This window comes from Urocampus carinirostris, chromosome 6 (genome assembly GCF_059441175.1).
Source record: "Urocampus carinirostris isolate Australia breed hairy pipefish chromosome 6, RoL_Ucar_1.0, whole genome shotgun sequence".
Lineage (NCBI taxonomy): Eukaryota > Metazoa > Chordata > Actinopteri > Syngnathiformes > Syngnathidae > Urocampus > Urocampus carinirostris.
The window spans coordinates 2,346,424-2,368,614 of record NC_142354.1 but is presented as its reverse complement, the minus strand read 5'-3'; the positions used below and the strand labels follow the sequence as shown (position 1 = coordinate 2,368,614).

At 42.2% G+C, this 22,191-nt stretch overlaps 2 protein-coding genes across 3 annotated transcripts in view; one reads left to right on the top strand and one right to left on the bottom strand.

Annotated features, from left to right (window-relative positions):
* pigu (phosphatidylinositol glycan anchor biosynthesis, class U) overlaps positions 1–7,694 on the top strand; it is a 34,992-nt gene extending 27,298 nt beyond the window's left edge. For both annotated transcript variants that reach the window (XM_088337454.1, XM_088337453.1), the window contains exon 12: positions 5,361–7,694. In XM_088337454.1, the coding sequence (XP_088193580.1) occupies positions 5,361–5,474 (114 nt within the window). In that variant the 3' untranslated portion in view covers positions 5,475–7,694. The remainder of the gene's footprint in view (positions 1–5,360) is intronic.
* Positions 5,207–22,026, bottom strand: cyc1 (cytochrome c-1). The gene is made up of 7 exons (XM_088337455.1): positions 21,899–22,026; positions 16,443–16,633; positions 14,633–14,759; positions 12,080–12,237; positions 9,232–9,392; positions 7,934–8,034; positions 5,207–7,851 (listed from the first exon to the last, which is right to left on the bottom strand). The coding sequence occupies exons 1-7, from the start codon at positions 21,977–21,979 to the stop codon at positions 7,747–7,749; spliced, it is 924 nt and encodes a 307-aa protein (XP_088193581.1). The 5' UTR covers positions 21,980–22,026; the 3' UTR covers positions 5,207–7,746.
* Positions 22,027–22,191: the final 165 nt, after the last annotated feature.

The following is a 22,191-nucleotide window of genomic DNA, read 5'->3' as shown; positions in this document are numbered from 1 at the left end:
CTGCTACCTTATCGTGGTGGAGGAGTTTGTGTGTCCCAATGATCCTAGGAGCTATGTTGTCGGGGGCTTTAAGCCCCTGGTAGGGTCACCCATGGCAAACAGGTCCTAGGTGAGTGGCCAGACAAAACACAGATCAGAAGACCCCTAATGATGAGACGCGGGTTATCGGGGCCCCCTTCTGGAGCCAGGCCTGGAGGTGGGGTCCGCTGGCGAGCGCCTGGTGGCCGGACCCTTACCCACGGGGGCCGGCCGGGCACAGCCCGAAGGGACGACGTGGGACCCTCTTCCCATGGGCTCACCACCTGTAGGAGGGGCCAAAGGGGTCGGGTGCGCATAGAGCTGGGTAGCAGCCAAGGGAGGGGTCCTTGGCGCGACGATCCCCGGCTACAGAAACTGGCTTTTGGGACATGGAACGTTACCTCTCTGGCAGGGAAGGAGCCCGAGTTGGTGCGTGAGGTTGAGAAATTCCGACTAGATATAGTCGGACTCACCTCTACGCACGGCTTGGGCTCTGGTACCAGTCCTCTCGAGAGGGGTTGGACTCTCTTCCACTCTGGAGTTGCCCGTGGTGAGAGGCGCAGAGCCGGTGTGGGCATATTAATTGCTCCACGGCTCGGCGCCTGTACGTTGGGGTTCACCCCGGTAGACGAGAGGGTAGCCTCCCTCCGCCTTCGGGTGGGGGGACGGGTCCTGACTGTTGTTTGTGCTTATGCACCAAATAGCAGTTCGGAGTACCCACCCTTTTTGGGGTCCTTAGAGGGTGTGCTTGAGAGCGCGCCCCCTGGGGACTCCCTCGTACTGCTGGGAGACTTCAACGCTCACGTGGGCAATGACAGTGAGACCTGGAAGGGCGTGATTGGGAAGAACGGCCCCCCTGACCTGAACCCGAGTGGTGTTTCGTTATTGGACTTCTGTGCTCGTCATGGTCTGTCCATAATGAACACCATTTTCAGACATAAGGGTGTCCATATGTGCACTTGGCACCAGGACACCCTAGGCCGTAGTTCGATGATCGACTTTGTCATCGCTTCGTCGGACCTGCGGCCGCATGTTCTGGACACTCGGGTGAAGAGAGGGGCGGAGCTGTCAACTGATCACCACCTGGTGGTGAGTTGGCTTCGATGGTGGGGGAAGATGCCGGCCCGACCCGGCAGACCCAAGCGTGTTGTGAGGGTCTGTCGGGAACGGCTGGCAGAATCTCCTGTCAGAAGAAGTTTCAATTCACACCTCCGGCAGAACTTCGCCCATGTCCCGAGGGAGGCGGGGGACATTGAGTCCGAGTGGACCATGTTCCGCGCCTCCATTGTCGAGGCGGCTGATCGGAGCTGTGGCCGCAAGGTAGTCGGTGCCTGCCGCGGTGGCAACCCTCAGATCCGTTGGTGGTCACCGGCGGTGAGGGATGCCGTCAAGCTGAAGAAGGAGTCTTATCGGGCCTTCCTGGCCTGTGGGACTCTGGAAGCAGCTGGCAGGTATCGGCTGGCCAAGCGGAATGCGGCTTTGGCGGTTGCCGAGGCAAAAACTCGGGCATGGGAGGAGTTTGGCGAGGCCATGGAAGCCGACTTCCGAACGGCTTCGAGGAAATTCTGGTCCATCATCCGACGTCTTAGGGGGAGGAAGCGGTGTGCCATCGACACTGTGTATAGTGCCGATGGGGCGCTGCTGACCTCGACCCGGGAGGTTGTGAATCGGTGGGCGGAGTACTTCGAAGACCTCAATTCCACCGGCACGTCTTCCTCTGGGGAAGCAGAGCCTGAGGACTCTGGGTTGGGCTCTCGTATCACTGGGGTTGAAGTCACCGAGGTTGTCAAAAAACTCCTCGGTGGCAGGGCCCCGGGGGTCGATGAGATCCGCCCAGACTTCATTAAGGCTCTGGATGTTGTGGGCGTGTCATGGTTGACGCGCCTCTGCAACATCGCGTGGACATCGGGGACAGTGCCTCTGGACTGGCAGACTGGGGTGGTGGTTCCCGTCTTTAAGAAGGGGGACCGGAGAGTGTGTTCCAACTACAGGGGAATCACACTTTTCAGCCTCCCTGGTAAGGTCTATTCAGGGGTATTGGAGAGGATGGTCCGCCAGGAAGTCGAATCTCGGATTCAGGAGGAACACTGTGGTTTTCGTCCTGGCCGTGGAACACTGGACCAGCTCTATACACTCTTCAGGGTCTTTGAGGGTGCATGGGAGTTTGCCTGTCCGGTCTACATGTGTTTTGTGGACTTGGAGAAGGCATTCGACCGTGTTCCTCGGGAGGCCCTGTGGGGGGTGCTTCGGGAGTATGGGGTACCGCACAGTCTTATCCGGGCTGTGCGGTCCCTGTATGCCCGGTGCCAGAGTCTGGTCCGCATTGCCGGCAATAAGTCGGATTCGTTCCCGGTGAGGGTTGGGCTCCGCCAGGGCTCCCCTTTGTCACCGATTCTGTTCATAACTTTTATGGACAGAATTTCTAGGCGCAGCCTTGGCGGGGATGGAGTCCGGTTTGGGGGCCTCAGCATTGCGTCACTGCTTTTTGCAGATGACGTGGTGCTGTTGGCTTCCTCAGCCCGTGATCTTCAGCTCTCGCTGGAGCGATTCGCAACCGAGTGTGAAGCGGCCGGGATGGGGATCAGCACCTCCAAGTCCGAGGCCATGGTTCTCAGTCGGAAAAGGGTGGTATGCTCCCTCCGTGTCGGGGAGGAGGTCTTGCCCCAAGTGGAGGAGTTCAAGTATCTTGGGGTCTTGTTCACGAGTAAGGGTAGGATGGAACGGGAGATCGACAGACGGGTCGGTGCAGCGTCTGCCGTCATTCGGACCCTGTACCGGTCTGTCGTGGTGAAGAGGGAGCTGAGCCGAAAGGCAAAGCTCTCGATCTACCGGTCGATCTACGTTCCTACCCTCACCTATGGTCATGAACTTTGGGTCATGACCGAAAGAACTCGATCCCGGATACAAGCGGCCGAAATGAGTTTCCTCCGCAGGGTGGCTGGGTTCTCCCTTAGAGATAGGGTGAGAAGCTCAGTCATCCGGGAGGGACTTGGAGTAGAGCCACTGCTCCTCCGCGTTGAGAGGAGCCAGTTGAGGTGGCTCGGGCATCTAATAAGGATGCCTCCTGGACGCCTCCCTCGGGAGGTGTTCCGGGCATGTCCCACCGGCAGGAGGCCCCGGGGGCGGCCCAGGACACGTTGGAGACACTATGTCTCTCGGCTGGCTTGGGAATGCCTCGGGGTCCCGTCGGATGAGCTGAAGTGGCTGGGTTAGGGACGTCTGGGCTTCCCTTTTAACGCTGCTGCCCCCGCGACCCGACCTCGGATAAGCGGAAGACAATGGATGGATGGATATGAAAAGAAAGAGGAGCAAATGTGGACACTAACCTGTGGAATCAGTGAAACGTTCGTATTTCTCAGCTAGTGCAATCTTGAGACCTTGCAAACAAATGCTTAGCCAAGACACTCAATATCCACTTGCCTCAAACCAATCGATCTGTTTCTCCATTTTTGGGTACTGTCTAAGATGTTTCCTTTTTTCCATTCATGGTGTATTGCTAAAATAGAAGTACAGATGAAAAGACCAAAAATCAGCACACTTTTCCCATAGATTCAGGGCTCATGTTGCCCCTTTGATTTCCTGTTGGCTGTTCCGCCTGTTCCCATGCACTGTGCTTGAGATGGTGCCTCCATACCTGTATTCAGTTGTACTTAGTAAATATAAACATGCCCACCCTTCATATGATTTTGTTGGCAGATTGAGGGTTGTATGAGACAATTTAAGTGATGGAAGCGGAGGATAGTGTAATTTATGATCTGTGATTAATAAGCAGGGTTGGGGGGTTACTTTAAAAATGTAATGCATTAGTTACTAATTACCAATCCCAATACTATAATATTGAAGCGATGTGACTTGATTACTCCAACACCGAATATGCAAATAAAAGATCAAATTAAATAAATATGAATACAATTATTTAATATTGGTCTAGACAAATTAACATTGTAACCTTGAAAAATAAATGGAGGAACCCCAAGATCAGGTAGTTGCTCGTAGTCCAACAAAATGTGCTCATAGTAATAGTGAATTGAGCAAAAATAAAACGTGTGTTCAGTTTCTTAAGTTCCAACACACTCTGGGACTTCTCGTCATCTCCCTCTAGCGTCACTAAATGAAATATCAGACACCATTTATCTATGAGTGCAATATGTTTATGCCGATGTAAAACACATGTGAATAAAGTGAATGCTGTGGAAGAGGGCACGTGCTCACACGCATTAAATTGCATTCATCATTTTATCTCATGTTATTTTATTAGCTAGTACTGTACTTGTTTGTTGGTGTTGTCTCGTTAGAAAATTGTCATGTATTGAGTGCAACTGTTAGTTTTGCAACGTTTTGGGACATGTAGTTTTGTAGTCAGGCACCTTGGGCAGGTGGTGGGGAGTGGCAGAGAGAGAGCGAGGTGGGACCAGACTTGGTAAATTTATACAAGGCTATTGCAAACGAGGACAAGAATAAAATGGGTTAAAACTAACGCACACTTGACTTTAAGAAAATGGCTTTAAATAAAATTGTAATGCTCGTCTTTTACTAAGTATACCTGTATTTAGATTATAAATAAGGAAATACAATTACATTCTTAGTGTTTGTGTTTCTTGATGTACCGTATTTTCACGCCCGTAGGGCAGTCTCTCAGAACGGCCGGCAGAGACGAGCTCTGTGGCCTCAAAGTTGGGTGCTCGCCGTTAGGAATGTGAGGTCACTGGTTCAAGTTGTTTGAGTCAAGACTTACATTTTTGTGTGAAATGCGATATATTTGTCAAATTCACATTTCCGACTAAATGAGACTTTTATGCGTCCCCTTTAACTTTTAAGCGGCTCTTGTTTGATTGCAATCCTATCCTGCTTGCACAGAAGAGAACGTGTGCCGTCACACGCAAGGCATTGTTTGCGAAAGTGCTCATGGATGCTAACACCATAGCATAGCTAGCAATTTGCTATTGTGCTTCCGGAGGCTAAATTGAGTTGTCCTCCAAAAAACGAATTAATTCCAAACGCTTACCTTACCTCCATGGAATGCTTTCCATGTTTTCATGCAGCGTGGTGAGTTGATTTCTGTGCTATGTGGAAGAATATGGAAACTGGGCAGCAGAGAGAGAGATTTGAAGATGAATGAATCACTAAAGCACGGGGCATATTCTTTAACTAAGTAGCGGAAAACCGTAGTATTGAACCATGCATCAAAGACAGTAGTTATAAAATTTTATTAACAACATATTACAGAACTCGTTGCCAAAAAAAAGTGGTTGCGTTCCTTTGTAACTGCCTTAATCACTGTTAGATGCTCCCAAATTCTGTGCCATTTCTTCTCCCACTGATGTGTCCTCTTGCTGATTCAGATTCTGCTGGTGTCAGACTATTTCTATGCATACTTGAGACGAGAGCATCATCTGGTCCACGGACTCTACCCAAAGAGGAAAGATGGCTCTGACACCACGCTGGTGCTCCAATAAAACCTTCAAGGCTCAAAAAGAGACTCGAGAATGGAGAAGAGGTCCTTATACCATCACTCCAATCCTTTCAGATCCTTACTTATCTCCAAGCTTTGTGCAGGACTCTTGGAATGGGGGACTTTTTGTCTTGAGTTTGAGTAATTCAATCGCAGATAAGGAAAAATGTACGAAATTACATCTCAATTTTTTTATATGGGTCAGTAATCAAGCTTAGTGTTTATCTGTGCAGACTATTGCGTAAGGACTGGGGTACACAACCAATCAAAGCATTTCGAGCATATGCAGGGTTTGTATTGGTGTTTGAAATCCTTGAATTTTAATATTGTGCTATAAGAATATAAATGCTTGAAATCCTTACCAAGTTTCTCTACAAGTCTGCTTAAAAATAACACCAGTACTGCTCTCGGAAAGCTTTGCCATTGCCTTTCTCATGGCCTCATGTTTTACTGCAGCTGGCATTAGTTTGTATGGCATTGACCTATGAAGCGCCGTCGACTAAAAGCACAGGTGCGTGCCACACCTTAACAGAGCACTATGAAATGTGTGTTAGTGCAAGTACGTATCAATTATGGACATTTTTTATGGGCCAAGCAAAAAATTAAGGTAGTGTTTCCGAGTGGTAAATTGTAAAGGAAATAACTATAACTGCAAATGTAAGCTAAAGATTTCATTTTAACAAACACCAGGATTTTCCAATCAAACTTCAGACTTTTAAGACCACATCTAATGAAATGCAAGTACAAGCCCCTGACCCTGGTTGCAGTGACCACGCTGGGGAACCGAACCCCGCCAGCAACGACCTTGCCGTCACGTATGGGCGACCCCTTACCCTTCACACGCTCCCAGTCCTCTTAGGCTCCCGGCAGGCGACTGTGTGGGGGTGAACTGGAACCGTCCGGGGTGTAGGTTCAGTACATCAGCTGGGTGACCCCGTGACAAAGATCCACACCCATTTACCCTCGTGACACCACTGCCACAGGTTCAGGCGTCAACCGGGTGACCTTCCCACTCATTCCCTGGTACAGCCAGACCCAGTTCTAGTTCTAGTTGAAACCACTCAATCACAATGGGTAAAAACTACTCTTTACCAACAATGGCAGCAGGGTTACTCACTATACATAAAGCAGAAATCCTGATTGTCCAACAAACACATTGCTTTAATTGGTCAGCAATCGATAGTCGTAGAAAATTAAAAATAATTTTACGACACGACGTTTCATACTTTTGTTAGTTTGCTTATTTTACATGTAGCAGATCCACGGATCGGTTCTGTGGTCATGGGTTGAAATCCAGCTACCAACCTTACTGTGCGGAGTTTGCATGTTCTCCCTGTGGTTGTGTGAGTTTCCTCCCACATTCTAAAAACATGCATGTCAGGTTGATTGGCCAATCAGAAAAGTGTAGATGAGCGAGTAAGTTGTCTGTCCTTTGTGTGCCCTGGCTGGCAACCAGTTCAGGGTGTCCCCTGGCCACTGCCCGAAGATAGCTGGGATGGGCTCCCGCGGCCCTACTGAGGATACGCAGTGCAGATAATAGATGCAAGGATGGTTCTTTCACGTAGATCAGACAGGAAAATATTAAAACATTGCTTCACCAGACTGTATTTGCCCAAGACATACCACAGGAAATGGCTTCCCCTACAATCCCAGTGGTTAAGAGGTCCAATCTTATGAACAAAATTTGACGCTTTAATTTGCGGTTATCATATTGAAGAATTTTTCAAGACTTTCACCATAACACCGCAACACCTATTAAAAATGGCATTTGTAAATCGAAGACGTATGTGTGGCTTTGCAGAATACATGATTCATGCTGGACTTCTTTTAATAGACCTGGAGAAACTTGAAAATTGGTTTTGAAAGTCTTAAAAAGAGATTTGAATTTGGCCATAAAAAAGGTGTACAAACCCTGCATGTGGCATTGGCCTCTTTTTCTCCTTTTACTTTTTAACTTTGAAAATGATTTGTGACAAAATGAAATAACTTGTGTACTGCGAATGTATTGTGAAAGCTACTAATTGACTTTTCATGAAACAGATGACTCTGCTTTAATACTAACACATTGAACTGTTTTGGGGGAGGCATATAATTTATTTTGTACATAAAACTGAGTCATGGTCCTCACATGGTTGTTTTGACAATAACACTTCCATCAAATGTTGACGCACAGCAACCAGTTTGTTACCTACTTTGTTTGTGTAATAAACATGATGGAAAGATGCTCGTGTGTATTTGTCGTTGAGGTTTGCGTATGTTACAATCTTTAGGCGCTCTCATTTGGGTGGCCTGTAGGCGATCTTCCTACTCTTGAGTACAGCCCACCTATGTCGCTTCAAATAGTATAGAAGCGGCACCAGGATGGCAGAGCCCATCAACAGCTGTGGTAGACAAAAGGGCAAATAGAAGATTTTCATAAATGCATTATAAATACCGTGATTCATTTTGAAGTATGTGTATGACCTTGAGTCCCATCCGCTTGCGCTGATCATGCTCTGGCTCAGCTGCCCACCTGAGGAAGGTGCATACGTCCTTGGCCACTTGGCTCATGGTGGCAGGGGTACCTGTTTAAACAGAAACTTATACTTGATTCATCTTAGTCTTTTAAAACAGTTTTTATGTTTTATTGTCCGATAGACAAAATCTTGAAATTTTTGCTCCATTTAAAGCATGACTGCAACAACTCATTGATAAAATCGATGATTAAAAGAGTTACTAATTCGATCACGTGATTTATGAGCCACCAGCACCCTAGCAAGCTAGTCACCATATTGTTTTACAGAAATACTATATTATACAACGTTCACCCTCAATTTTTTATTAAAAATCAGTAGAAAATTTAGTTTCACCTTTTCTCAGCTCAAACTAAGCATAGTAAGTAACAAACATTGTTGTTGCCATTATTTATCACTTATTGACAACGTAAATTATAAAAACTATATCGAAATAAAATTTACAAAGTTTTTACATAATGTCATTCAAAGTTCAATTCATCATGAGATACACCTAAAAGAGTTGTTTCCCTTTTTGTGCTTTTTTGCATATAAATCTATCATTCCTCTCTGGTAGTGTATAAAGTAGAATGATGATGAGATAAAAATGTTTTCTTTTTCCTATGACATCTACAATTGGTCTATTGATTATGATTGGTCACTCTCACCACTGTTACGCAGGTGTGATTCACATTGTAACTAACGTGGTCAGCAATATTTTTCGACTGATCAACCATCGCACACATAGGAGAATATACTGTGAAACCTCGTGTATACCAGGCACCCGAACTTTGAATTTTTTCATTAAAAAACATGTGCATTATACAGGTATAAATACAGTAATGCTGTTCAAGCGAACTAATCTGATTGTAATTAACGCGCACCACCTCAAATGCCCGATTGACTCCAGGAAATCTCATGGCACCCCCCAATTTTTGTCAAAAGTGAAAAACCTTTAATGCCTACCTAGGAGACATAGGCAAATAAGGAACGCAGATTGGCCATTTTGAAATAGTTGTGTCCCTTAATCGACGTCACAGCTCTACAGTAAACAAGCCATATGAGTCAACTTTGAGATTAAGTTTCTCGTGTACGTAGGCGATCATAAAACATATTTCATTGTGGGGTCGGAACATAAAACGTTCTCTGCCTAAAAATGTGCTTCAGAATACATTTGAAGAGAGACTATAATGCTGGATGGATTAATTGATGTGTAAAATGATTTAAAAGTTTTGACTTGTTTTTGTCTAGCAGTGTTTGCCACCTTACCATCATCGTACTCCAGAATCTCGTTGTAGATGGGCGGCGCCATGCCAATGGCCTGTCCAGGAAAGTAGGGATTGTAGTAGAGTCCCTCCCTGACCTCCACTCCGGCAGGGGGATCACAGTAGCCTGTCAGCAGGCTGAAAACATAGTCCTCCCCGCCGTGCCTGCCAGGGTAAACAAAAGACCATTATATTATTTAAAGGGGCAGTGTTTAATAATTAGGGACTCTTTCATTCAGTAGAAGAAAAAAAAGCATTGACTTGAATAATAGGCAAAAATACGCAAACTATCATACCAATGTTAATTTACATAAAAAACGAGTTTAATTTTCAAATAGCGGAATCCATACCTAGTAGTTGCCGCCATGTTGGTCTAGCATCTCGCTGCAAGGCTGTGCCCATTTGGCACTGGTTTTTGTTTGCATCAAATATTACAGTGCCATCTAGTGGTCAAATATTACACAATGTACTTTTGCAGATATAGAGACGCTCCCCTACTTACACCCATTCAATTTATGAAAAATGGTAGATACAAACATTTTTTCGGGATATCGAAAAATTTCCGAACATTGCTGTAAGTTAGATTTTGTATTGTGTGCACGTTTTTCCGAGTACAGGACATTACTGTAGTGTTTCTTTCCGCCGCTACTGGTGTGTGATGGCGCTGTGAGTGGTAACCCAGCATCCACCCCGAAGAAGAAATCTGCTTCCCCTTCCTAGTTCATGTGTAAACATACTACGTATACTGTAGTGTATCTCTAGAGCGATAAAAAAGTTGACGTTTCTATTGTTTAATATCTTGTGCATCCATTCAAGATGGTGGCTGTAGAGCGTAAGAAGAGGCGAGCCATTTCTTTTGAAATGAAAGTGGACTTAGAAAGCTTGATGCGGTTGTTGTTGTTAGATCGCTTCAAGTCGTCTAAAGATGATCTTTAGTAACGACATGGAACGCTTCGGTTGTGTTACGAGTTCCGCGAATTCGGATCCAACTGCCCTTTGTTGACGGTCCGCGATGAAGGCGGGGCAATCGACCCATAGGTGTTCGGCCGATTCCTCGCTCTCCCCACAAAGTCGACAGATGTCGGTGGCCGACTTGCGGAGGAGGAATTGCCAGCGTCGAAGCAGCTGATGGTGGCCGCTCCGAAAGCGGATGAGGTCTGTGCGTTCAGCTTTGGGTAGTTGTACCGAAGCGTTCGTGTAGCGGGTGGGAGACGCATTCGTCGGCCATGTGGCCGTCCACAGGACACCACGTGGAGGTTGCGTTCCTTGTCCTGCGCTTGATGCGGTTGGAAGTCGCCTAACTCTTGAAGCCCATCTTCCAAAATTAGGTTAAACTTCACTTTATTTATCTTTATAGAGCCTATTATTTTATGAAATGTTTTATTTTTTAGTACAAAACAATACAGGTTACTTATACAGGCCTTAAACATACTTATATAAACTTAAATATACATTCCATGCAGTAGGGCAGTGTCTGTACTATTATGCCCATTTCTTTTAATGTCATTGGTATCAACGTGTTGAAACATTGTATGCAACAAGATCAGACATTGCACTCCAGGGAAAAACATGCAATGTAAAGACTTTTGAGAGAGGAAAAAGTACAAATGGGCAAAAAAACAATAATTACAACTTAGGGCTTACAAAAACTGGTCTACGTTATTATAATAATCATGAAATTAAGAATAGTGCAATGAAAAAAGGTGCAATTACATTTAGCAACAGCAATTTTAAAAAACCCAAGCAGATGTTATTTTTAAGTGGAACGGGGATTTCTAGTGTAAATAAAAATATAGTCAAAAATACAAGGTACAACTCATAAAAGTTCCTTTGTGTAGGATGTTGACTAAAATCATTCACGTGTTAAACATCCTTTACACAACTCCAACTAGAAAATCACCAATAGTGTCAGACTGGATTCAGGTTCAAGTAAATAATTTGTTATTGTCGTGTTTTGATGTCATGACAGCATTGTTCCATAGCTTTTAACTTAAATTTATAACTGTGAGTGTAAATTAGAGAGAGAGAATAGAAAAGGTGTGTAGGGTGTGTGTGTGTTGTTTTGTTTGTATTTCTTTAGAATCATGTGCTATTTGTTTCCTTCTATACCCCCCCATATGTGACAGTTTCTTAGGGCTGCAACAAACAATTGTTTTAATAATCAGTGAATTGGTCCATTATTTGTTTTTGATTATTTGGTGAATCAGATTTTTAAAAACACATTTCTAATTTCCTTCCTGTATTAAAATGTTGCAGCTTTGGACAACTCAAAAAGTGTACAGAACAACAGAATATTATATAATATAACAGTAAAAAGTGTTTGTCCAGGGTTCCTACAGCTTAAGGGGAAGTTAAATTCAGTTTTTAATGCCTATTGAAATCAAATTTAAGTCAAGTCATGTTATTTGTATAGCCCTTAATCACAAGATGAGTCAAAGGGCTGCATGGACCACAGACTATTACAGACTACATATTATTACAACATACCCTGAGCTAAAAATACAGTTTTTTTTCTTTTTTTAAAATAAAAGTGTACATTATTTTAGAATCCTTTTTTTGAACATTGCGTCTTTCCAAACAAAACGTTATATGCAGGTGAGAATAAAAACCTTCTATTTCTGTGCATTCCAACTCAGATAATTCAATGTTATCAGCAATTGCAGTGATTATTCCAGTTTGGGACCAAACTTTAGGGTCTTACATCTCAAAAGAGACCAAAACCGTCCATATTCTCCAAAAGGTTCAAGAATAGCATTTATTTTACTTTGGATACGTCTTGGATTGGGATTTTAGGCGGATTTTACAGGAACGTTAAGGGGTTAGTTGAGGAGAGTAAGCGAGATTTCTCCTACCTAGCGTTGACAATATAGCTGAGGTCAGGCGGCAGAGCGCCATTGTTGGCAGCCCGGGCCGCTTCGGGGTTGGCGTAGGGTTTGGGGAAGTAGTCCGACAACTTTCCAGGCCTAGTGAACATCTCGCCGGTATCATCTGGACCATCCACTACCTCAACCTGAGAACGAAGGCAAGTTTTAAGATTGCAGCTTGAAGTAAAAAACAAAATAGCTATTTTATGTTTAGATATACATCACAAAAATAGTTGTCGGTATACCTGCTGTATACAGAGTTTGTGCACCTTTTTCATGACCAAATTCGAGCACTTTCAAAGCAAACTTTCTAATTTCTCCACTAACACCGAAAAAGGAAGTCCGGTGTGAATTTGTCCCTGTTGTTTGAAGTCACTGAGTGTTCCTCAAATATGTCCACAATCTTCACATGTGTTTTTCAGGTCCACAAATATATCTGTGATTTATGTATGCGTTTTTTTTTTATCTTGCCTGTCCATTTATCAAAAAATCATTTTTGGAAATCTCGCTTACTCTCCTCAACTAACCCCTTAACGTTCCTGTAAAATCCGCCTAAAATCCCAATCCAAGACGTATCCAAAGTAAAATAAATGCTATTCTTGAACCTTTTGGAGAATATGGACGGTTTTGGTCTCTTCTGAGATGTAAGACCCTAAAGTTTGGTCCCAAACTGGAATAATCACTGCAAAAAATCATTAATTAACCCGTTCTGAAAATAGGTCACCAGTGCTGGGTCATTATGATTTTCTCGTAAAATGATTTTTTATGGGTTGACTGAGTAGATTTCCCCTTATATTTAATAATGAACCTGGTGATAACATAGTAACAACACGATATGTGGGGTTTTTTTTTTCAAATCAATAAATTCTTGTTCATTGGCTTCAGGGACAATAAAATCAATTCAAGTATTTAAGATTTGATCATTATTTTAAGCAATTAGTTAAGAGAGTAAAATATATTAGTGTTTTAAGAAATATATTTATTCATCTTTATATTGATTTATTTTAAAGGGAATTAAAAAAATAGATTCCAATTTATGGGTTTTATAAAGCGAAGGCGCGAAAAATGTGCAGTTTTTAACTAGCTATCTTCCCAGCTTTTTGGGCCCCCCCAAGACGGGCTGGCTACACCAATGTTCACAACCAGGACTAGTAGTAAACAGGCAGGCTTTTATATAGCGTACTATATTAACCATGTGCTATAATAGCCTTTTTGCAATGCATGATTTGTTTGTAGTTGTTCACTGCTGTACCCAGGACAAAATTCAGACGGAGACCCAGGTTTTATTGGATTACACCATGTAAACCACCACACTTATTAGTCATGTAAACGTGAAAGATTAGTCATGTTAGTTGTGTTTGAATTCTAATTTTTCGCCTGTAAAAAAAATCATTATGCTAGTAATGTTTTATTAGAATTTATAACAAATATTCTTTGCGTGTTTTTGTATTATTAAAATTTTCTCACGCCATTTATTTAAGCTTTTACAGCAACTGTACATCGGCTGCAAATATCAGTTATTGGCCTCCTCTTAATACTAATAATTGGTATCGGCCCTAAAAAATCCATATTGGTTGATCCTTAGTCCCTAGCCTTCGCTCTGAAAATGCTGATCTACAAGTTATCCAAAGAGCCAAGAAGCGATCCGCAGGTTCGAGAGCGTTCTCCATCCGGGCTCTGGTGCTGTGAAATTCTCTGTCCTCTGAGATTCTATCTCCAACCTCAGTGGAACCGTTTAAATCTAGGCTTGAAACACACTTATTTTCTATATCTTATGCATGACCTAAATTTCATGTCGACAATATCTGTGTATTTTTTGTTATTGTGACATCCGTTGCAGCCTGGTCATCCTGGAAGGGGGATTATCTCATGTGCAGTCCCTTTTCAAGGTTTCTTCATTTTCCTCATGTTGAGGTTTTTTAGTTTTTCCTTGCCCTCATGTAGGTTTTAGATCAGGGGATGGTGTAATAATTGTCTGTAATTTGCAATAATCTGTGGTCTGTGCAGCCCTTTGAAACTTGTGATTAAGGGCTATACAAACAAACATGACTTGTCACATGACTTGTATGTTGGTGTGACACCTTGACTGTAAACTGTTGTTAAAATTGAGGAATAGTATTCTAAACTCTGTTTGTGTGATAAATCGCTCTGCATGTCACAAAATAATAAATAATTAAAGTTCATAGGTTCCCAACCCCTTCCTTAGTAAGCGAAAGTAGGATAAATGTCGCGGGATTATGTTCGCTACCAATGCCTAAAAAAGATTGTTTGCTAGGACTGGTGCTAGTTGCTAATAATAATTATCACATTAACATACAGTATATATATATATATATATATATATATATATATATATATATATATAGACATTTCATACTAATACATTGTTATTCTGTTAATTATACTTATATTAGAGACATTTTTGGTATCATTTTATCATAAATGATCGCACCAACACTAACGATGTATTTAAGGTGGGTGCAAAACAAGGAAAGTCGACGATATCCTAGTGAATTTTCTTTATACAATTTAAAAGTTCACCTCCTCTGCAATGGCCTTGGCTTCTTCCTCTGTGTGAGACACTCCCACCAAGTTGCGGAAAGCCAGGTATTCCATGCTGTGGCAAGCAGAGCAAACCTGCTTGTACACCTGATAGCCACGGCGAACGCTGCACACACAATGTTCAATTGATTCATGAGAAAAACATTTTATGACTGCATGACAAACATTATTAAAACAACAAACTACCATATTTTATAGACTATCAGGCGCACTTAAAAAGGTCCAATTGGCCAGAAATTTGAAGGTGCGCCTTATATACCGCAAAATATGGTGGCTAAATTGGAAATACATACAGTGTTTATACGTGTGCATTACTACACAAAGTTTTGCGGTATATATTCTTACCAGGATTGATCAATCAAATCACATTGCTAAACAAAATTGCAAAACAATGGATGCAAAAAGATTCAAACCCAGGTCTTGGTGGTGAGAGCTGAAACCAAACCAAACCACTGGACCACCAGTAACATAGTGAGATTAAAAAACATTATATTTTATCTCATTATCACACAATTTTTACTCACTGTCGTAGAAACAAATGTTAGAGCAGAAATATTGTGCAGAAGTCTGGGGCAATAATTACAAAAGTTCACTACAGCCTCTTTTTATCCTCCAAAAACGTGCAATTCGAACTACACACAGGGTAGGATATCGAAATCATACTAATATTTTATTCCTGCAGTCCAAATTATTAAAATTAGATGATTTAATAATTTATTTCACTGCACAACTGCTATTCAAGGTCAACAAAAACATAGTGCCAGAAAAAATCCATAAATTATTCATTCGGAAAGAAGGAAATTATAACTTGAGGGGCTGTAGTGAATTCATGATCCCAAAGGTGAGAACCTGTGTGAAGTATGTGTGTGTCTGTGTGTGGAGTCAAGCTCTGGAACGGTTTGCAAGACGAGATCAAACAATGTCCAACTATTCACATTCCTGGCGGAATACAGAGATGAAGAAAATCGGGTATGAGTGATGAGAGATTGGGAATAGTGAGTCTAGAACTATGATTAACTTTGTGTTACTGTTGCTGTTGTTATATCTGTTATTAATAGTATTACAATTGTTGTTATAAAATTGGAGTGTTTAATAGGGAAGATGAAGGGGTAGGGAATATAAGCATTTGCTTCTGACTACCCCTTTTCGAACATATCATGTAATATGTGTTGTTCAGTTATTGTTTTTGTTCTGTTTTTATTTTAATGTTCGAATAAAGTTTTCATTCATTCATCACAGAGCGAGGAAAACTAAGTTGTCCTGAAAGCTATATCTATGTTTTTTTTTATTAAAAGTTGTTTTCCTTGTCGTCCTTTATTGCGTTTATTTTTTTCAGGACAACTTTGTTTTCTCCGTTCGCTGGCAAATTTTTCTGACACTGAAAATTGAGATGAGATAAAACCTATTCGTTTTTGTATGTCATCTGTATCACTAGTGTCCTATTGATAAGGTTTCATCGCTCTCATCACCCCGATCCGGGTTCGATCCCCCTTGCACATAACGGTTCTCTATTTTGGTGAGCTTCATTTTTAGACTAATCAATCAGTGCACCAGTAGATTCAGTGCACACTGAGCAACAGATATACACAAATAAATACTGTAGCTCTTACTGTAGATTGAATTCCATATGCCGAAAAGTCCAGTGTGCCTTACATAAATATGTGACAAAAGACTATATTGGGGGTTGCCTTATTCGGTGTGCCTCATAATGCGGACAATATAGAACTGACATATTTTAACTTATGACACGATCTTAAGCAGGGTGTATAAAATCAAATAGGAGTCTAACCTTGCATGGTCGAGGGACGACAATGGACCGCCGTGGCTCCAGGGGTACATGGGCGGATGGAGTTCAAGGTCAGAGGCTTTGACGGACTGGTGGAGGGTCAATGCCAAGCCGGCTGCACCTACGCCGACAACACCTAGCGTTGTCAACACCATCTTCTGGCCTCGAGGGAGGCTGGCAAAGGACATTTTAGCCTGAAGGCAAAACCATTCCATACATTAAATGTACAATATATACCCTTCCACAAAATCCCTAATAAGCTAATATCATCATACTGCCAACCTCTTACGTTGTTACCAATGACAATAAGACAATTTCAAATCAGATAGTTAGTGATAGTATTAGCAAGCTAGCAGCAAGCCAAGTCATCCAGTTATTTTTTTCTTATTGCATGGACGTTTTTTATAATGAAAGATTATCTATTGACACTTTTATTGAAAATGGGCAGTATATGATGCATTACACTGTGAAGTGTCTGCAGAGGCACAGTGAGGCACAATAATCTCTCGCCTCATAGCAGAGGGTGATAGCATTCTGATTTCATCTGTAAAATACGCTTTTAAGTAGGATAGGAAAGATCACATCACCCTATTTTAACTAAACTACACTGGCTCTCTATCAGCTTAAAATGTGATATTAAGATTCTGTTGTTATTATACAAAATTTTGCGTTGACTTGCCGCCTCATATTTTTCTGTTGTAATTAATGTTCCTGCTAGGAGCCTTCAATCTGAAAATACTGGTCTACAAGTGATTCCAAAAGCCAAGAAGAAATCAGCAGGTTCGAGCACCATCTCCAGTCTTGCTGTGGAATGCTCTGCCCTCCAAGATTCTATCTGCAACCTCAGCGGAAGTGTTTAAATCTAGGCTGAAGACACACTTATATTCTAGAGCTTATGCTTGATGTTGACCCGATACTATTGGCTTCTTGTCCTTAAGGGAAAAAAATGAGCCTGGTTGTTGCAAGAGTATATACATTTCAAGCAATTATACCGGCACTTGGACCTTATAAAGACCATCACCTGGAACTTGCTGTGTCAAGATTTTGGGGCACGCACTGGACATTCTGTTGTTACCTAAATTTTATGTTGATGATGTCCGTTGCCTGTTGATGCCTTTCCAACAACCATTGCATCCTGGTTAAGCTTGGAAGAGGGGTTACCCCAAGTGCACCCTCTCTCTCAAAGTTTCTACACTTAATTTGTCCTGAGATTTTTCATTAGTGTTTCCTTGCCCTCAGGTTTAAGATCAGGGGATGTTGTAATGGTGACCCATGCACCCCTTTGAGATTGACATGACTTAACTTGGCACAAATCTCAGTCCTAAACATTAGAAATAGTGATAGTAGTAGTAAGCTAGAAGAAAGTCAATCCCTTCAGCAATATATTTTACACATGGCATGGACTTTTTATTTCATAATGAAGGATAACCTAAGGATGCTTTAAATCACGTGTGTTAAACTCCCGGCCCGCGGGCCACTTCCGGCCCGCCGTGTGTTCATATCCGGCCCGCAAGACCATTTTACATTATTGTTATTAATGGCCCTTTCTCCATCTCGTTCAAAACTTGAGCCATTAATCCTGTTCAGATACACGCAAAACCAAACCAAAATTTTAAAGCAGTACTTTTCAGAATATGTAGGGCGTGTTTTCACTACGATTTACAGTCAAGGTGCCACACAAAAAAAAACTCGTTTTGGCTGTACGACGCTAAAAAATCCTTTATATAAAAGCTGCATATAATCTGTGTTCAGTGTTCAGATACTTTTTGATGAATCCACGGAGCAAATTGTAAATACGCCAAAACACCGGAAGAGAACTTAAAAGTTATTTGATTGGGTGAGTGGGAGTGATGGGTGGAGCTATGCAAAAAGTGCAAGCACTCCCTCCCATCTCTCGCCCTAAGCCGTCTGCGCACATCAGGCTCCCTGTTTGCAGAATGTTGTGACGGTTTTACAAAATAAATGCTTGCATCTGGTTTTGAAACCAATATGTATGAAAAAAAAAAGGGTCAAAATGAGTTCAACCGATCTTGAGTAATTGCAAGAAGGAGACACGTTTAAAGTGGTATGTTTGTTGATTTTGGGACACGGGCTCTGGCATTATTCACCTTTCATAATTTTCATCAAATCATCAAAAATAAATGTGCTGAAGACTAAGCTTTTGTCTGGGGCATGGGTTTAGCAATTTAGTAAATGTGTCTCATGATATATGGTGTGGCTCTTTCCCAAAATAAAATTATATATTTTGCTTTTATGGCTCTTTGAGTCAAAAAGGTTCCCGAACCCTGCTATCTACTATATATATATATATATATATATATATATATATATATATATATACTATACCCTTTTCGCCGCGCTGAAAACACAATACTGCAAGGAACTACACATCCCACAAGACAACGCTTCGGCTGCCTTGCGGCGCATCTCCCGCGTCTATTCCGTCTTGCTATTGCTAGCTAGCCGGTAGCCAAACGCACCCCTCACAATGGCGAAGAGAAAAGTCCATTCCGAAAACAGAGCCTTTAATAACCGATGGGAGTCTGAGTATATGTTTACTAACATTGCCGGTAAACCCGTGTCTCTCATTTGTGGCGCCAATGTGGCTGTAATTAAAGATTTTAATCTAAGACGGCACTTCGAGACAAAACATAAGGATGTTTCTTCTGCTCTGCTGAAAGACTTGGAAGCAGCGCAGAAGAAACAGAAAGTAGAAGAGTTAAAGAAGAATCGGACACTCCAGCAGACGTTTTTTACCCGCGCAAAATCTCAAAGTGAAGCTGCTGTGAAAGCAAGTTTTATGGTGGCAGAGGAGATCGCCAAATCAGCCCGACCATTTACGGAGGGAGAATTTCTGAAGAGCTGCATGATCAAGGTGTTCGACGTCTTATGTCCAGACAAAAAACACATACTGGCAAATATGAGCCCGAGTAGAAATACGGTTCTGATCGGTTTCTGAGATGGCAACGGATTTAAGAGCACAGTTGAGTGAAAGAAGTAAATACTTCATTGCCTACTCTCTTGCTGTGGATGAAAGCACTGACATGACTGATACTGCACAACTGGCTATCTTCATCTGAGTGGACTTCAATTTGCACGTAACAGAGGAAGTAATGGACATTAAATCGATGCACAGGACAACGACTGGAAAATATATTTTTGAAAACGTATGTCAAAGTGTAGCCGACATGAAACTGCCCTGGGACAAACTTGTTGGACTTACAACTGATGGAGCACAAGCTATGTGCAATAAAAATGTGGACTAGTGGGAAGGATGCGAGTGAAGATGCAGGAGGAGAACTGCACAAGTTAACAGCATATCACTGCATCATACACCAGGAAGCACTATGTGGCAAAGTCCTGAAAATGGACTTTGAGCACTGTAACGCAAACTGTAAACTTTATCCGGGCTAAAGGGTTGAATCATCGGCAGTTTCGGTCCTTTATGCAGGAGATAGATTCAGAATTTGCCGACATTCCTTATCATACAAAGGTGCGTTGGCTAAGTCGGGGAAAAGTTCTCAACGGAGTTTTTGAGCTCAGCAACGAAATCTGTCAGTTCATGGGCAGTAAAGGAAAAGACTCCACCATTTTGAGAGATGAAAAATGGAAGTGCGAGTTGGCATTCCTACTTGACGTAACGGCTCATCTTAACGACTTAAATCGGAAGCTCCAGGGACGTGACCGCATAATCACTGACATGTATGACGCGGTGAAGGCATTTCAAGTGAAGCTGCTTTTGTGGGACACAAATGCAACAATGCAACTTGCCTCACTTTCCCTATTGCCAAGTGATGTTGCGCCAAATCAGCACAATCTGTCAGTTCATGGGCAGTAAAGGAAAAGACTCCACCATTTTGAGAGATGAAAAATGGAAGTGCGAGTTGGCATTCCTACTTGACGTAACGGCTCATCTTAACGACTTAAATCGGAAGCTCCAGGGACGTGACCGCATAATCACTGACATGTATGACGCGGTGAAGGCATTTCAAGTGAAGCTGCTTTTGTGGGACACAAATGCAACAATGCAACTTGCCTCACTTTCCCTATTGCCAAGTGATGTTGCGCCAAATCAGCACAACAGTGTTCCCCAAAACGCACTGTGCAGACAAACTAGGCACACTACGAGCTGAGTTCGCACAGCGGTTTAGTGACTTTGAAGCACAAAAAAAGTTTCGAGTGGCTTCGTAACCCATTTGCCGTTGATGTTGAAACTGCACCTGCGCAGATTCAGATGGAACTGATTGAGCTGCAGTGTAATGGGTCACTGAACTCAAAGTATACCACTGCAGGGCCCGCACAGTTCATCCACTCTATCCCTGCAGCAATGCCTCAGCTTCGGCTTCATGCAACTCGAACCTTGTGCATGATTGGGAGCACATATCTGTGTGAGAAGCTCTTCTCAGTGAGGAAGATTAACAAAACAGCACACAGAGGTCGTCTCACTGATGTCCACCTGCAGTCCATCCTGGGAATCTCCACAACACAGGACTTCACACCAAACATAAACCAACTTGTTGCCAAAAAAGATGCCAGGTGTCCGGCTGCGATCAGAGCAAATGATCAAATCAGAGTTATAGGAGCAAAGAAAACAGAATGATTAGAATTGTTATTTCTGAAAAATACATGTTTCATGTATATTTCCAGGTTTTGTAGCATTTTCATATTTCTACTTTTGACAGGAGATATATTAAGGAGAGCAAAATCCTTTGGGATATTTAAGTTTTTTTCAATATATACATTGACATCGGAGCAAAGGAATTTGAATGTTATTTTAATGTTAAGTTGTTTAAGTTAAGTTCTGAGTTGTACAATTTAACAAGCTATTTTTATTTAGAGCAAAATAATAAATACTGTATAAGTGATTTAAGGTTTAAATGTAATATTCTTGTCTGTTTTTATTCATATTTATGTTCGAAAAACATTAAGTTTAAGTGTGTTCAATAAATGTTTATCCCGGTTGGCCCGCGACCTTAAGTGTGTTTTGAATTTTGGGCCCTTGTGCAAATGAGTTTGACATCCCTGCTTTAAATCATAATAAGCAACGGGTAAAACCATTTATTATGTTCCCATATGCTGAAGTTTATATATTGCCATCTTGTTTTACCACTCAAATGATGAAAAGTTAGTGTACTTAGAAATCTAATTGTGCCTCACAGGACACGAACCTCATCGCACGTCACCAAGATGAAATACCGATTCTTGTTTCTCTACCGGTCACCTAGAACGACTATTTACTGAACCCCAGAGTCATTACCAAAGCATTGATATGAAAATCCAATGTTAACATTTACATTAGATGCAAACGCGTGCATGACCTTGTCTGAGCCGGGGTACTGATATCCGGGTTAGCATTAGCACTTAACTCGCACATTGGTCCCAGGTTAGTAAAATGTAACTCATTTTAGCGGTAGAAATACCTCAAAGTATAACACATTTTGAAAAAAACTCACGTATACCTTTGAAGTCGTAATAGTTTTGGGAGTGCACAATAGAAACCTCCCGCTACCCGACAAGCCCACGACTCGTAACGCCGCCATCTTTGCAATCAAATAATACTACTCTCCTTCGACAGCAACATTACAATTTTGTTGACTTTTATCGTTTCCGGTTTGTGCCTTCACAATAAATCAAACATGGAGGTTTAAGAAGTTTATTGCTTTGTTTTGAACATCCCCGAAATCGGTATGACCGGAGGTTACGTAGGATTTATGAAACTACCTTCTTCGTAACACGTTACAAAACCAAGGTT

Bases quoted from the DNA above. Each gene is read 5' to 3' on its own strand.
- cyc1 (XM_088337455.1), bottom strand. From the start codon at position 21,979: ATGGCGGCGTTACGAGTCGTGGGCTTGTCGGGTAGCGGGAGGTTTCTA. The intron at 14,760-16,442 runs GTTAGACTCCTA...TTGTGTGTGCAG, and splicing joins TCGTCCCTCGACCATGCAAG to CGTTCGCCGTGGCTATCAGG. The intron at 12,238-14,632 runs GTGAACTTTTAA...CTTCGTTCTCAG, and splicing joins CCAAGGCCATTGCAGAGGAG to GTTGAGGTAGTGGATGGTCC.